Genomic DNA, 18,037 nt, shown 5'->3' with positions numbered 1-18,037 from the left:
GGAGAAGAAGCAAGGTTCGAGCAAGCAAGCCTCTCATTTGTGGACTTGATTGCACTTGATATGGGCCCCATTGATGTTGTTTTGGACTATGATTGGTTGAATCACATGGAAAAAAATTACCATGGATTTATATTAGCTTTACATTGAGTTTTTTATGCACAGACAACTAATACACTTGAAGAAAATTTGGGATAATGCAAAATTTTAGCTTTGGAGGCACCGGAAGCAAGGTTGAGCAAAAATCTCAGATTGCAGTGAGATTTGGTGTGCGCGAAGAGCGCTGTATATTCTGCAGATTAAGCCCTTTAGGGCTTGTTCCGCTGTTATTTTGGGCATTTGAGGCCGTTTCAGGCCCCGTTTTAGAGCCGCAAGGTTGCGGACAACAGTTTCAGGGTACACTGTGACTTCGAATGTATTGACCGAAAGTGGGTGCGTAGGTTACAGATTTCAGATCTGTAAGTTCAAAGGTGTTTACCAATTATTAATTTAATACTAATGCATAAGGACAACACATTAAAACTATTATAGATTTGTATTTTACTCTATGCGCTTCAAATTACCTTATGTATCTTTTACATAGTCATTGAAGATCTTATAGTCATTGGGATCAAGTTGATATTTCTTTGATATTGGATCATAGCTCAAATTTGCTAGAGAAATTATAGATTCCAAGGACATTGATTGATTATCAACAAGATCATATGTGTAGCATCTGCTTTCTTTGGTTTTTTGATACCATGCTAGATGAATCTCCACATTTGGAGGACGATCTAGAAGATCAAAAGGGCCCCTTGTCTCTTTCATACCATTTCCTAGCTTCATTCTCATACTCATTACTCTTTTGAGGTGCCATATGCCTTTCTTCACCCCTTGACTAGTATTTGCAACCTTGTCTTTTCTTTTGAGCTTTATATTATCTCTAAGTATAATATCTTCAAATAGAACCGCACAATCATATCCTATTCCAAGGCAAGTACTGGTTTGAGGTTTCGACTTCATCTCAAATGAGAAATATACTCCATTTTTTACCCTTTTTAATCTATCCTTTGATAACGTTGGATTTCCATTCAATTGGCTCACAAGTGTGCTCTTGCACAAAGTCTTCCCATCAACTTCCACAATAGGTGATATTTGGCTCACCACATTCTCCTCATTGTCAACTATAGAATCCATGACATGGCGAAGCTCATTTTGTGCAATTGTATCCTCTTCATCAACATCCAATACTGTATCCATGATTACATCTCCAAAAAAATCATCCAATGAAACTTCTTCTTCTTCTTCAAGATTGTCATGTGCATTGTTTTCAAGATGCTCTAAGATATCTTTTTCTTCCCATGAGGCACCCCATGAAGCGTCACCTTCCATACCAAGCTTGCAACACATGAACTTTGCTTCTACTAAACCCTCCTTTAATGCATATACAATTTGCTCATCAGTACTCACAACCGTGTAGTCATTTAAATTTGCCAAAGGAATGCCAAGCATATGATTCATATCAACCCATATGTTTTCTTGCTTTGAGCGAGCTACCGGAAAACTTAGATTTAAACCTGCTTGAAACTCTAAAATTCTATTCAATGCTTCTGCACTACTCAACAAGTCACAACCATCATAACACCTCTCATTGCTAACCATTCCACCTACTTTACTAAAGAAATTCTCACAAGCATCAAATCTCGTAGAAGATAAAGGAACTGCCAAGTGACTATATCTGTCTCTGAATATCTTTATGAGAAGAACCACAAAGTGACATGACAATTGGATGTCCATGAAAGTTTCTCTACTAATGAAGTTCTGCTTGAGTGTATATACATCATGCTTGGTGATCCACATGTGCCAAATCCTAATAAAACATCATAAATCAAGTGATTAATAAGACATAATGGTGCTACCATAGCAACAGCATGAACATACAATATCAGTTAATTATTTATATATGTTCAATAGATAACATGAATTCTGTACCTAAAAAAGAAGGATGCCATTCCGGCAACTTTCACACGCTCATACAAGTTGAGCATAGGACATGGAAAAATATAAATGTATGCTGCCACAATTGAGAGATACACCTTTGTACCAAGTGTTTGCTCTTGACAATGATTGGATCCCATCTGTAAGAGCTCTAAACAATTTTGAACTTTACGTCCGGCTATCCTCTGTAGTACTGATCTCCAATTTTGTCTATCTTTTCTCTCTATATCTCCTTCTTGCAAACCATGATCATCAACCTTGAAACTTTGATATACCAAGGCTACATGATTCAAGGTGACAAGATCATTACCCAAAACTAATCTTTTAGATACATTATCTAGAGGATTAATCATCTTCTTTCCATTATGTATATAATCTTGGTCATGTAATCCAATGATGCTTCCATCATCTTCCATAGAAGCTGTGAATGGCCAACTTTTCCAAGGAATTGAGTATCGAACACTTGTAAGAGAGCTATAATCTTCAACCATAAGCTTTCTTTGCCTTGAATCTCCATCTATTACAAGTTAGTTGTATAATAAGAACTAACTTTGGCAAGCATTCAGCAAGAGGATTTGCAATCAATACTCTTGCATAGTGGGAAATCACATTATGCTCAAATGCATCAACAATTCTATGATAACCATTTTCACCATCTCCAACAAGTACTATGAAATTTGAAATGCATGCGTGATCTATCTTCTTTCCATAAAAACCAACAAGTTGGTCATCTCTTGCTATCCACCTCACCATCCTCTTGATCATAGTCTCATCTTCAGCAACAATGACACGTACACTTCCCATGCAAAGCCCGTTTTTCAACATATGATGCTTATATGTTTCTGCCACATGCTTGAATACATCCTCTCTCAATCCGGTCCTATAACAAAGAGATTTTATCATAGCCCTAGATGTAGTTGAAATATGTGGACCTTGAAGATTCATGGAGAGAAAGTTATGCAATCTTGTACCTCCCCAAATCTTGATAGTTTGAAAGATATTTTTTGTTGTATCATAATATCACTTTCCTTGACTCACTCTTCCTATGTTTTGAGAGATGTCGATGAAAAATTCCCACAAATCTTTCTTCCCCTCAGATAAGCCATGCTTATGTGCATTCACAATATCACTGCAAAACTTCTCTACATCTCCTCATACCAAGGCTTCATAAACACTTTATTGAAGAATCCTCACCTTTACACTCAAAGTAGCAACCTTTTTCCTTGTGAACCATATTTCTTTTTTGAGTCATCGAACCATTATGTTTTTAGTCCTAGCAATTCTTAATATCTGAGAATGAGTCAAGTAATCCAATCTTCTACCACCTCCAGTGTCTCTTAATCCTCTTTCCCCTCTAGAGTGCATGTCTCGATACACACACATGCAAAAGTCTCTCTCCTTGGGAATGGATGCACATGCGCACTAGAGATTGGAGAAGGGAACTCCCTCCAAACTTATCTGCTTGCAATCATTGTGACGAAATGTGCCATTGATCTCAACAAGCTCTGTTCCCAATAAAATCACTGCCTTTGTGCTTGGCTCACAAGTCCAATGCACACCTCCTCTACTATCATCCAAGAAACACTTTACATTGATCATGTGGTTTCTAAACTTATATGATCCTTGCCAAAATCCCCAACAAAGAGTAGCAAGCAAACTCTCCTCTACACAGTATATAAATTCTATTGTTCTCTTCATAGAATAAAGATTATTAAAAGAAAGACAAAAACAAATCCATAATGCCAAAAAATACCAAGACTTGTTAAAGGTGTATACCTGAAGGTCTTTGTGGCAACTTAGAACCTGATGCATTGGAAGTATCTACATGTCAAACATAGTGAAAACTATTAGTTAGAGTAAAAATTTCATTGTAAAAAAAAACAAACACCCTTTTCTTGAATTAAGTACATGTGGATTGGATTGGTTTAAAAAACCAAATCAGATTTCTTTGATTCTTGTCCAAGACCATTACTTTACTTCCAAAATAAGAAATCTCAAGCATTGCTTCATCTATTTTTTGTTTATTTTGTGTCTTTATCTCCTCCAATGATGGTGTGACTCCAAGCATGTCATGCCTTTGCTTCCCTTTCTTATCCAAACCAATAGCTCGTAAATGAGATAATGACTTGATATGCAAGTGTGTGAAATTGTATAGAGTGTCATGCCCTCCTTGACCATAAGAGCATTCACACTCCTCACACCAAATTTGAAACAAAGTTTTCCCTTCCTTATCCTTAGACATAAGATCAAACCTATCATGTTGACCCATGGATTTTAGCTTTTCCTTAGCATTCTTGATATCCTTCTCCCACCTTTTTATCTCAGATGATATGGCAATAAGATTTTTGAGTCTATTTATTGGAACATCTTGGACAATGCTCATATCATCCCTTGTCAACTCCATCCCATTGCTAGATACATGAAGATCGCTAGCTCTAGCTTCCAAGGATGGCTCTGGCTCATTGCTAGCCCCCTCTGAATTCACTCTTTGACGCTTGCATGGTGACTCACTCTCCTCTCTCAATTGAGTGGTGACCTCTTCTACATCAATTGTGCATCTCTCCTCTTGCTTTTCTCCAATAGGAAGCATTCTAGAACCTCCCAAAAAGACAGAGTCATTTAGGATGAGACTATCAAGGACAATCTCCTCTCGTAAATCTTTATAGGTTCCTCCTTCTTTGAGAAATACAAATCCCAAAACATGGCTTTGATCTATACCCTCATTTAGACGAATCAATATTTCCTTTCTTGCCATGCTTATCCAAGATCAGCAAACCAAACAGCAAGAGATTCCCACTTTGAATGCTGCAAAATCAATGTAGACAAACCAAGAAAGCAGCTGTCCACTCAGGATACAACATTGGCACAATGCTAGGGGGTTGTTCTTGCCCATAATAAGCTCGAATCCAAATCTGTAAGCAAAGGGTGATTATGGCAAATAGTAATAAGGCAGTGGGACACCTAGGCTACTGACATGTTTACCTCAAATAGAGTTTAGCATAGAAAATTTTACAAATATATTCCAAAGAAATTAAAACTAATTGGTCAAAATGTCACCCATAATGTACCATTTGCATTTTACTTTAATTTCTACAACTTTAACTTTATGTTTACCCCATGATGAAGATACTTGGGAAGAGCTTGAATAATACACTCCTTGCATTGCTAACTACTAATGTCTGATCCTCTTTGAATTCTAGATTGATCTTTACTATACTTATTGGCAATCTAGTAATGGTAGTTGTGCTTATCATCCAATTCTATAGTGGATAAGCCATTGGATTGCTAGACCAGTTTCCAAGCATCCTTCAGTTGTAGGGATAATTCTTCCTTCTAGAAAGGAGATCCTAGTTTGTTTCCAAATATCCTTCAATTGTAGGTAGAAACCTTCCTTCCAGAAAGGAGATGATAAACCTAAGTAGAGTGGGTCCATCTTCTCATCCCAAATAGATCCTTCTTGGATGGAATTCCCAGACACCTCACATTCCAAAATATCATATTGATCCAAGTTAAGATCCTATCCTTATTCATAAATGAAATCTTCATCATCATAGGCTTTGTCCTCACCATCCAGGACAACAAAATAGTCTTATCGACAAGAGTTCCATGAGCAATATTTTAAAGGAAATTTTTGTTTCTTACCTCTAATTGAGTTCAAAGACTTTGGCGGTTGATTTTCTTTGTTGCTAGCCTACTTCAACCTCGACATCTCTAGGTTTCTTCTTTGCTTCCTCCTTGCAAGGGTCGTTTGCTTCCTTGGCTTTTCCCTTCTCAATATATGAGATTTTTGCTTCTTCCTTCTTTCATGATTGTGTTGCATGAAGTGATTTCCTATCTTCATTCTTTTCTACTTGGGTGGCAAGAGTAGTTTCATGTTGCACTTCTTGAGCTCCACCCCTCCTTGGGCTTTACTTTGCAAATTTCACACCTTCTAATTTGCATTTAAAGCATATGTCTTGGAATACTTAGAGCTTAAGCCATTGAATAGCAACTCAATCACATGAGGATCAAAAAGCTCAAGCATATCAAGGATCTTTTTCCTCCTAGTCCAAAGTATACATGCCCACATCTCTGCATTAGTTGCTCCACTAGTTGATGCTTTGTAGGAACATAAAGAGATTTACCAAGAGCTTGTACTACCACATAAATTTCTCCATCGAGCAAGACAAGAAGGCTACGAAAAACTAATTTATACTAGGCATTCAAATTACATGACCTCCTTAGGGATAAAATCAACATGCCATGGGAGTGAGTAAACAAGTTTCCTTTTAAACCAAGTATATAAATCCAAAACATAGTCTCTTTATACCTTAGTTGAAATCAATACTAAAAGAAACCTCGTTTGATCCAAAGATGACCAGGAACCATTTGGCAAACAAACTCATCCTCAAGGGGGGCCTTTCCTAAAAATACCTATGTAGGCTACATAGAGAATAGTGAACATACGTCATCCAAATATTTGGCAACAAGAATATCACTCGAGCATACAACACCTAATTTTCGGCTTCCATGGTGCCTCTCTTCTTCTCATTGAATTATTTATTGTTATCTTTAATAGTCTTGTCTAGCTCTTCCATGTTCTCTTCGGTATAGTGACAAAATTGGCATAATCCATCTCCATCCGATTGTCTTGCTTCTACTACTTCGTGCTTGTGCTCAGTGTTCCATAATCATGTCCTATTCCTTGCTTACTACCCCAAATCCCTTGCATGCATGAAGGAGGAAGGGGATGCCATGTGTGAGTAGGAAACACGGGTTTTAAATTAGTTAATGTAGCCACCCTAGTTAATAGACCATGTGCCACATCCATCTATTCAGAGCTCCCCTCTTCAAGTTTCCATGTACTCAGGAGGGCATGTGCCATTTATTTAAGGAAAAGATTGTTATAATTTGAATATTTTCTATTCTATTAATGGATGGGGATGCCCTAGTTTGTAGGGATCCCAAATAACTTTTAATCATTATTTGCACTTGCGTTGATGTTAGGTATATTATGCACTTGAGGAGACATTTCAAGTTTTATAGATGTTGGTTGATTTGGATGAGATTCTTCTTTGTTTTAACGTGAAGAGAAAATATTCATGTTGTCAAGAAAATGATACTTTATTATGATTCCTTCTCGATGTGTAATATTTTTGTGCCATGTGTGTGGGAATTAAGAATTAATCCCAATGCACATGAAGGAGGCATAAAGTGTATCTTAGAGTATATGTACATTTTGGATGCATACAAACATATTTGTTGTGAGGGTGTATCCACATTGTATTATTTGAGATTGTTCTACATAGCTCATAGTTAAGCCATGGATTGTGATGCATGTTACTTAGCGTGGTTATATAAGCATGACTATATAAATTTATTCTAATTTAGTATGCACAGACTTATTTTACTAGTTATAGCTTGATTTTTTAAACTAGTAAACATGGCTATATTAAATACTATATAGAAAATCATGTCACTTTCTTACATAAGAACTTAACCTTATCAATATGGAATGCCACATCTTTCTATAAGTTTTAATATGTTTCTTTGGAGGCTAGTTGTGTTAAAGTTTTTCAGAGGTGGACTTAGTATGTTAATGCTTATTTTAGGAAATTTACCTTGTGAGAAAGAGGATCATTGCCATCTCTTTTTACAATGCACATGTATTAGAAATGTGTTGAAGAATATGCACAAATGGCACACTACAATTGGTTCCTAATTTCCATAAGTATTGAGTTAGGTCACATGGTTCTCAACATTAAGTTATTGATCAACATAGTTACCTTTATAGTGTTGGTGCATCACCAATTAATCATTAGAGAAATAAAGAGAAGAATTTTGCAAAAAATTGTAAAAAATGATAAGAAGCAATGTTGTATTATTGATTGATTACTTAATTTAGGCCTAATTTGCTTGTCAACCACTTCCCATAAACTATTTGTAATTTTGCACAAATTATATATATGTTCTTGATATGGCTATTTCTAATTGCCCAAGAATGAAATGTGAGGAATTGAGTTCCCTAGTTGTGTGGCCTAAAATTCCCTACTATGTTGTATGGGAAACATGATTCCCTAGTTATATGACCTACAAATCCCTAGTTTAAGATGTGGGGAATTAAATTTCCTAGTTATATGACCTACAAATCCCTAGTTTAAGATGTGCAAAATAAATTTCCTAATTATATATAAGGAGTTCATACATGCATGCCTAGGTTTCCCTAGCATGGGATGCGGGGAAAGTAATTCCCTAGTTATACATAGGGAATCTATATACACATACCTAGGAAAAGTTAGAGAATTTCCTACATTCTAAGAGTTTTCCTATGTAGGAACTATTCAAAAGCTCCTTGTGAAAGAACCTGGAGCTGCGAAGGACAATGATCCAAAGTTGCGACGAGAGGAGAAACAATAGTCGATGCTTATTCACAGTTTGCTAATGTTTTTTTTTTGTTAGAAACCTTAGGTTCAATAACCCTACTATGTGAGGGTTTAGGGTTTTAACCTTACTTTCCAAGGTCTCTTGTATGCCATGGAGAAACCAATCTATGGAGAGAGGTGATCAAATGCATTCCCCCCCTTCTTTTTTCCCTCTATCCCCTCCTTAAATTTAAGTTCAATATAGGAAATTAAGAGGGGTCTACCTCTAATGTATACGCTTAAGTGTCCCCTTCCAAAAAACCCCCTCCCTTACACTCACATGATACCATACAACATTTATAGTGAACCCCCCGGGTCTCATACTCTCTCTCTCTCTCTCTCTCTCTCTCTCTCTCTCTCTCTCTCTCATATGCTCTCTCTCAAATAGTACATTGGAATAATCAAAGGGCATGAAAGTACAAAATATCTAATTGTTGGGGATCAATATCCACATTCACATTCATACACAAATTTAGGATAAAATTTTGATCATTATGGGAATGTCAATGCATGTGGGCAAGATACCAAGCAAAGTGAGCACTCTATCTCACTGAACTGATAACACTTTTGAGCAAAGTGCAGATAATTCGAAAAAGCTTAGCTAGCAGTTACCCATTCTTCTAGAATCATCATGAAATTGATTTGAGGTCCTATTAGGGAATATGCTAAACTCCATCCTTGATGTCTAAGGATCTTAAGATCAAAGCATGTGTAACCACTAACCAATTAAGGGAGATAAGGGATAAAAGTGGTAGGAAATGGAAGAGAAACAAGCAAGAGAGGGTGAAGATATGGATAATAAAAATCATAAAAGGAGGAATGGGTTAAAGAAGGATAGTTTGTTAATTTAGGGGAATCATCTAAAAAGGTTGTTAACAAGTATGCTAGAAAAGTGGAAAGAACAACGGTGGATGGAGAAGGATAAGAAAGAGAAGGAGGAATATGTGATCCCCAATAAAAGAACAATGGATAAAAATAAGGATTTGAGGGGCATCCTAGGGTTGAAAAAGAATTGATAGAATAATCTGTGAAGTAGATCGATACATATAGAAAGGTAGGCTTCATATCTATGGCCCATATATTGATAATAAGATAAATAAGGCACTGATGATCCTATCAGAGATCTGCGATGATAGGCATCAAAGAAAGATGAATCAAATGGTGGTTGTTTGTAAAGGTGGGCTAAGAGATCCACCCTCGGTTAATGTTTTGCACATGAGTAGAGGCTTTGGTTTCATGTTGATTCAAAGTCATAGAATCAATCATTGTATACCAAGAAATTTCAGGGCAATCAGCCACTTTGGAAGAATATGACTAAAACATCTTATCTATCTATAACTCCAAATGTTTGACATATAAAATAGCTTGCAATACCACATCTCCAACATACCAAGACAAATCTTCATCATCTAGGATCAACAAATCACCTTGCAAGTACATGCAAGTCATGAGCATGGTATTTGAAGTCACTAAATCTTCAAAAACCATTCTAACCACCTTAGTCAATAAATCAGAAGACCAAGCTCCACTCTAGCTATATCATCTAGAGGAGATAGATCTATCATGAAAATCTTAATATAAAATGCTAGCTTATGTTACTGATAATACACAAAAAGAAGGAGTGATTTGGAGGAATAAATTCTTGAAAGAACTACTCAAAAAAAGTCCATAACAAGTCCATTCTTGATTGAAGCCTTTCCAACTTGGCTTGGAATAAAGGACATAATGTTGCGTTTCTTTTGAAGAATAGATAAATCTACAGGGGATAAGAAAGGAATCGGCTCCATAGAAGGACTCTGTGAAGCAAAATGGTATTGAACTAATTGTTCCTTAAGCTGTTGAATTTGACTATTATTCTAGTCTATGATAGTGTTGACTGATTTGGGCTCTTTCATTTGGACAGCTATCAAAGCTTTCAACTCTTGGGCTTCCTTCAACAACCTATTCCTCTCCTTAGTCATAGCAACCACTTTAGATTTGGTATCTACCAAACAACTAAGCTTGCAAAGTAGACATCCCTTCTTTCTAGGCATCAATGACCTTAGTCTGTTGCTCCACATGTGTACAAAGATAAAAAAAAAATTCTATGGCAAAGGCTAGCTCAGTATTAGCTTTGTTCAACTCCTCCTTGGACTATTATACCTCCTCATAAAAAGAAGAATAAAGTTGTTGAATACAAGCAGTTGCTAAGAGTTCAATAGAGCTTTGAATGTCTTTGCACAAAAATGGAATTGAATCTCTTGTCACCAGATGTTACATAGAAAGAATTGAAATGTTAAGAGTACCATCTCTATGTGCTCTGAAAAGATTGGCCATTGTAAGGAAAGCAAGCACGTGATTGCAAGATTGAATAGGAATTGGAACTGAAGGGATGGAAATTGGTACTGATTCAGCTACTCACTTAAGACATTTCCTCTGAATTACCAGAGGAGGATCAATATCTGCAATGATGACATCAGGATCTTCAGTAGGAGGAGGAACCACTAGAGGATCTACTAGTAGTGAGGCAATTTCCTTTGTAAGGTAGCATATGTCAAGAAAACATATAGATAGGAACCAAATGTGACATGGTCACATTACCCCTCATGACTCGAATAAAATGCTGATCAATTTTAGCGAGGAGATATGAACTCCAATCAATAGTAATATCCTTCAACACCACGCGGAAAGCTATAAACAATTCCTTCGAAAGATAATTAGAAGGAGTTTTGGTAGACATGAATCTGTCTTAAAGGAACTAGCACAACTAAATTGAGAAAGGGTTAGAAATATTGGACAAACTAACTCCTAAAGTAGTAATTACCCGCTTAGAATCCAAGACATCCGTGGTCTGCTTCTGCAAAAGCTTCAAAATGTCCTCATTTGAGAAAAGTTGACAGATAGTAGGAAAAGATTCCCCATAGTATAGTAAAGAAAAATCTTTTCCCATGGCTCTTAAGAATCATGAGGATAATTGTGTCACGAACAAAGCTAGACCTCTTGTAAGAAGTTAAGAACTGATCACAGATGTTAGGATCATCAAGGACAAGTGGTAGTGTAAGAGCAACAAATTTGGATAACCCAACCTTAGAAATAAGGTCCAATTCCAACAAATGTGAATAATCTTGAGAAACCAATGGAGCATACTACTGAACTGGGGGAGGAGTACAAGGCACCATTCAAATGGATCACACACACCACACACATACAAACAATCATAAGGAATGCATGTAAAATAGAATAATGGCAACAACTAAGATATCAACAAAAGAAATGACACACATGGACATAACCAACTGACCACCTCAGGCAATCCACATCCTGAAAAAATTTCAACATGACCTCTCCACTTATACAACCGAAAGCTTCATGCAATGTAGACATATAGGCACACAATATCCCATAATCAAGCAAAAATAATAATAATACACACCGTACCCTGACTCAAATCAACATGACCAAAGAAAACTAGACTAAACCAAACCACAACACTATAAGAGAGGGGGTTTTAATACTAGGGAAATACTATCTACAGTGGTGGCTGGTATATAAGGTGTTAGGGACTTGATTTTTGCATCAGATTATAATTCAAGTCTCCTTTCATCTTCATCTCTCTCTCTCCTAGCTTTCATGGCTTCTTTTTCTCTCTTTCTGTCTTTCTCTCTCCTCGCCACAGTCTTTCTCTCCCTTCTTACAGTCTTCCTCTCTCTTCTACACACACACTCTCTCTCTTCTTCTCCCTCTCTCATGTCCTCTTCATGACAAGTGGTATCAGAGCTCTAGTTTTGATCCATTTAGTTACCTTACATGCTCAGTTACCATCCTTTTCAGTTTAAAAATCCAAGAAGCTTCAGATACACAGGGACATGCACTAAAATGGAGGAGCATTGAAGGACCCAGGGGTCAAGGAGTAGGAGGATAGCAGTCAGGAGCATTAATGGAGTCCTTGGACCAAGTTTGGAGGCTAGAAGACTGGATTTGCAGCTCATGGGTCATTTTGGGCCAAATTTGAAGGTAAATTTTTAGAAACAGTGGTCACAAGAAGTAGGGAAGAGTTGGTCTTGGTTACTTTTCACATGGAGTCTTCTCTCTCTTCATTCTCAAGCTCATGCCAAGCTTCCATGGAGGAGAGACAACATAGATCTTCTTCCTTCCATCTCCAATGCTCAGGTGCTCTCTACCACAGCTTCCAGGAGGTCTCATGCTTCATGTCAAGTACCCAATTGGGTGATTGAGCTGCCTTCTTCCCTCCTATGTACAGCCCGCAATTTGTGGTAAAATTTTCGGGCAGGAATCTGGGCACAAACAACAGCACACCAAGCTTCTCCTTCATCTTGGCCTTCTTCCCCACCATCTAGCAGTTGGTTCTTGCAAGTCTGAAGCCTCCTTCTCTTCTTCTTGGACATCCTTCAACCTTTGAAACCCTAACAGGTGTAGATCATGGACAGCCATGGATTCTTCTTCAAAACTCACTAATTCTTGAGGGATTTTTCCTTCCTTGGTCCCAAGAACTTGTGCCTATAGGAATCTTTGAAGAAGCAAGCATCAAGAAGCCCGTAGTTGAAGATGGAGGCAAGAATGCAAGCTAGACATTTGGGGCAGCCATATCCATAGACCACGACCTTCAATTTCTTCAAGTTCTCTTCAAGATTGGTCTTGGGGCTTCAAGATTGGACTCCTTGCCATCAATGGAGCTTGCCTACTCAATTGGAAGAGCTTTGGATCACAGGAAGGCATTATGGGGTGAGATTTTGGGGCATTCTTCTTCTATGACCTTCAAGGCATGCTGAGAACTACTGAAGTTCAACCCTTCAATCTCCCAATTGAAGAATCAAGCTTGAAGACTCAATTCTTGGCTGAAGTTGTCATCATAGAGCTAATGGGAGCATTGGAGAGCAATCATGGGACATTGGCCATTGATTCTCAGCTGGTCTTCACTAATCAAAGAGGTAATTGACTCTTGAACTCTTTTTTAATTCCATCCTCTTGCTCAACCTAAAAGCCTATTGTTGGAAGAGATTCAAGTAGTCCATCATGCATTTTCTTGAAGATTTCAATGCTTACATGCTGCCAATTTAATTTCAGTCCTCTCCTAGGCTTCCTTGCATCTAGAAAGGTACATTCTATGCTAAAAATTCTCACCACTGTTTATTGATTGCCTCACCCTAACCCCTTGACTTGTGATGATTGTTTGAGTACAAATTATCTCTAAAATCCATTATAAATGAGGTGAGATAGCAGTGAGTCACTGCTCGGTAAGCCCTCTCCCTATTTCCAACCCAATTCCATGCACTTCATGAAAAGAATTACTTCCAAGCTCCCATGCATAGCATGCTGATTGTTTAATTAATAAATGTCTACCATGTATACTCGAGGTGAGGAAAAAGCCCGATGCTAGGCGAGGTGGCAAGACAAAAGAGGGGTGACCCCCCCTTGCCATCAAATACCCTGAAGGGGTGCAAAATCCGACCCGGGGGGCACTTTGCCGACCTCCTGGTGATCCGGAGCCCGAACTTGTTTGTAAGTGCAGGGATATTTTGGGGATAATGAGAATTGGCATGTCATGATGATGATTTCTATGACATATTGATGTACTTGGGATTATGCCACTGATGTATATGGCATATGGATGTACCACTGAGGTACTTGTAATGATGTATGATTGAGAATCAATGCCACATGCAGTCATGTATACAGTTGTGACAGTGAATGCAACAAACAGTGCATATGTGATGCTCATATGTGAGTGACACGATCATGGGAATGCTCATTTTCATGATCAACGGTGATGTTATGGTGCAGACCATGTATATGTATGCTGAAAAAATGTATGGTGCCATGGGAGAAGTGGTTGCAGACATACAATAGACGAGGGGACCATATTCCAGCTCGCTTGAATTCCTACAGGGTGCTGTAGGCATCTTTCAGTCAGTTCAGAGGTAAATAGTGAGTACAAGCACTGAAGAGCAGGCCCCAAAGAGTGTTTTCAGACCTAGAAACCCCCCCTCCCCTATTGGTTTGACACTTTAGTTGGGCACTACCCATCCCTTACAGGCCAAAAAAGTCCCCTATTGCTCTCAAACATGGTGCAGGACTGCATAAAACAGCCACAGATTTGCTATTATAGAATTTTCTGTATTAAACCTGTAGCAGCATGCTTATGCTCAATTTGAAGAGGGCATCCTTGGCTCCGAGTTGAACAAAAAAGTAGGCCAATCGGAGCTTCCTAGCTCAAGTTACGGGCAAAACAATGACAGGTGGTCTAACGGGACTGCATCTAACCATGGCAGGGAATAAGGGGAAAACTAAGGCAAATGATGACCTCCAGCAACAAATAAGGGATACACGTCAGTTCCTCAACCTTACCATGTATGTTGAGTCAATTAGTGATGATGCCAAGTTACATAATTATGTGTACGAGCTGGATCCCCAACTCTCGGCTAATGTTTTAGCTCAAAACCCATCGGATTTGTTCAAAGCTATTGAATTAGTTGAGAGGTACTCTCGCAAGTATCGTCAGGATGCTTCATTTTAGCATAGACAGCAAAGAGGGGCATCTCAGCCAGTATTTGGGCAGCAAAGAGGACATATACAGTCATATTTTGGACAGCAAAGAGGTGCTGTAAGGCTTAGGCAGTTTGGGGCAAGTTATGGTGGTGGTAATATGCCATTCAGCACTCCAAAGATCCCCACATACCCCATTTTTAATGCCTCAACACCACAAGGTAATTTAAGGACAGCAAATAACCCAAGAATGGATATTAGGCAAGGGGACAATAGAAATAAAAATTCTTCATCTTTTGGCAGTCCAAAGTCCATTCCCATGGATTTGTATAAAGAAAGAAAGGAAAAAGGGCTTTGTTTCAAGTGCGGCGAGAAGTATACAGCTGATCATGCCTCAAAATGTGCTTTTAGAAATGCTAAGGCACGGGTTCACATCAAGTTGGTATTTGAGGACTCGGAGGAGGACCCTGAGGATACACATGCTTTTATGATGACTGCTGAAACATATGATGCTGATGAAGAGTTTGGTCAAGGAGAGTTCTTTGACCCTACTGACTCTTTTCCTTTTGACCCCGGTGGCCATGTATCACGAGGTATAGGTAGAAAGAACGAACCACATGCTGAAATACATGCTGCCATTGTTTATATCATATCTATGGATGCTTGGACAAGATCTAGAAGCCCTAATACATTGCGTATTAAGGGCCAAATTCATGGGAAGGATGTGTTTATACTCGTAGACACTGACTGGTAGCACTCATAATTTCATTAACAGAGCAATCATGGACAAGTTGAAGTGTTTTCCCACTGATTTACAACAGCCATTGAAGGTGCAAGTTGCCAATGGGGATGAAGAAATTAGCACACAAGTATGCCCTACTGTTCATATTCAGCTTGCTAAAAATTTTGGATAGCAATTGGATTTAATTGAATTGGAAATGGGGCCTATAGATGTTGTCTTGGGTTGTGATTGACTGAAAACTTTGGGCACTATAACCATGGAATTTTCATTGTTGTATATGGAGTTTGTCAGTGCAGGACAGCTCATCAATTGCAGCGAATTCAAAGTAATAGTGAATTTCAGCTCATTACTAGCAAACAACTCAAGAAAGAGTTCAAGAAATGGTCCCAAATCTTTGTATTGCAATTAAATAAAGAAAATTCAAATCTGTCCACTAAAACAGTAAAGAATTCAGCATTGAGAACTCTTTTAGAAGAGTACAAGGACCTCTTTCAAGTACCTACAGCACTACCCCCTAATAGGGTGGTTGACCATCCCATAGATCTAGAGCCTCAGTCAAAGCCTGTGAACAAGCCACCTTACAGATTGTCTAGGCGCGGAAGGTTGTGATAAATTGTCCACGGCTATGAATACTAGAAACGCAAGAGAAATGCACAAAAGAAGACAGAAATGTTGACCATGACCAGAAAGAAACAAATAAAAAATTTCAGCATTAGATGGGCCTTTATTGTACTTTTTCTAATTATTCTGTTCTGTGAAAGAGAAGAAGTTGCCAAATAAGTCAAAGAATTACTAGACATGGGATTCATTGAGCCCAGTTCTTCACCATATGCTTCCCCTGTGTTATTGGTTAAAAAGAAGGATGGATCTTTCAGGATGTGCATAGACTACACGGATCTTAATAAGACCACCATGAAGAACATGTAGCCCATTACATGCATAGATGACTTGCTAGATGAACTCAAGGGGGCTAAGTTCTTTACGAAGATAGATTTGAGGTCAGGCTATCACCAGATTTGCATGAGGGCAAGGGATGAGGTCAAAACAACATTTCAGACTGATCGAGGGCTTTATCATTTCTTGGTCATGCCTTTGGGGTTAACTAATGCACCGGCCACCTTTCATAGCTTAATGAACAAAATACTTCAGCTCTTTCTTTTCAGATTTGTGTTGGTCTTCTTTGATGACATCCTCATCTATAGTAGATCACTGAAGGATCACCTTTGGCACATAAGGCAGGTGTTTGATGTATTGAGGCAGCATAGACTCTTTGCCAAGGGGACAAAATGTTCTTTCATGCAGATGGAGGTGGAATACTTGGGGCACATTGTTAGTGAAGATGGAATTAGGGTTGATCCTAAGAAAGTGCAGTGTATAAAAGACTGGCCCACACCTGCAAATACCACTTCACTTAGAGGATTTCTCGGTCTCTTGACATTCTATCTCAGATTCATTAGGCATTATGCCACTATTGCAGCTCCCTTAATGGATAGCCTTAAGAAAGAGGCCTTTTTCTAAGATGCCATAGCTGATAAGAGCTTTAATCAGCTCAAAGAATTGCTTACCTCAGCACCCATCTTGGTTTTCTCAGTTTTTTTGAAAGAATTCACCATTCAGTGTGATGCCAGTGTGGCAGAGGAATAGGGGCTATATTGTTACAGGAGCATGGGGTTATAGCATTTGAGAGCCACAAACTTGTTGAAAATTAGATGACCATGAATGTATATGACTAAGAAATGTTGGCCATCCTTCATTGCCATTAAGAAATGGCACCACTACTTGTATGGCAGCAGATTTAGGGTCAAGAGCGACCATAGAGTCCTCAAATACTTCCTCTCTCAGTCTAATCTTACCCCCAAACAATGCATATGGGTACCTACATTGCAGAACTATGACTTTGACATTACACATATGCGAGAAAAAGACAATGTAGTTGCTGATTCATTATCTAGAATGTGGGCTTGTAAAGTTTTAGCCATCATGGAACTTCATAGCTATTGGATAGAAGAGCTTCAGGAGGCCTATTTATTAGATGCTGATTTCAGCCACATTTTCCAAAAATTATAGCAAGGGCATGTAGAAGAAAACTCTCCATATTAGCTTAAGAACAGTCTCTTATGGTTTCAGGGTAGGATTGCCATCCCACACACTTCTCCATTCAAGCAAAAGATCATGCAAGAGATGCATTCCTCACCTATAGTTGGTCACTTGGGCATATTTAAAACTTATGACAAGATTGCTAAAAGCTTTCATTGGAAGGGCCTATGGAAGGATGCAAAAGATTTTATCTTGAGCTACATGCCATGTCAACAAAACAAGGACACCACCTTATAATCAGCTGGTTTACTGCAACCATTGCCTATGCCTGAAGGCAAATGGACACACATTACTATGGACTTCATAACCGGCCTACCGATGACCAAGAAGGGATGGAACT

At 38.4% G+C, this 18,037-nt stretch overlaps 1 protein-coding gene and 1 pseudogene across 1 annotated transcript; both read right to left on the bottom strand.

Annotated features, from left to right (window-relative positions):
* Positions 1-561: 561 nt before the first annotated feature.
* On the bottom strand, positions 562-1,836 carry LOC148010030 (uncharacterized). Its single transcript, XM_087672856.1, has one exon. It carries the CDS (start codon positions 1,834-1,836, stop codon positions 562-564), a length of 1,275 nt encoding a protein of 424 aa, XP_087528982.1.
* Positions 1,837-2,457: 621 nt separating this feature from the next.
* LOC148010029 (uncharacterized) lies at positions 2,458-3,339 on the bottom strand (annotated as a pseudogene).
* Between the last annotated feature and the right edge of the window lie 14,698 nt (positions 3,340-18,037).

This window comes from Lygodium microphyllum, chromosome 30, assembly GCF_053477565.2.
Source record: "Lygodium microphyllum isolate KBCC chromosome 30, Lygodium_microphyllum_v1.1.10, whole genome shotgun sequence".
NCBI classification, from domain to species: Eukaryota; Viridiplantae; Streptophyta; class Polypodiopsida; order Schizaeales; family Lygodiaceae; genus Lygodium; species Lygodium microphyllum.
Note: the sequence above shows the minus strand (reverse complement) of the source record. Positions and strands in the feature narration are given on the sequence as shown.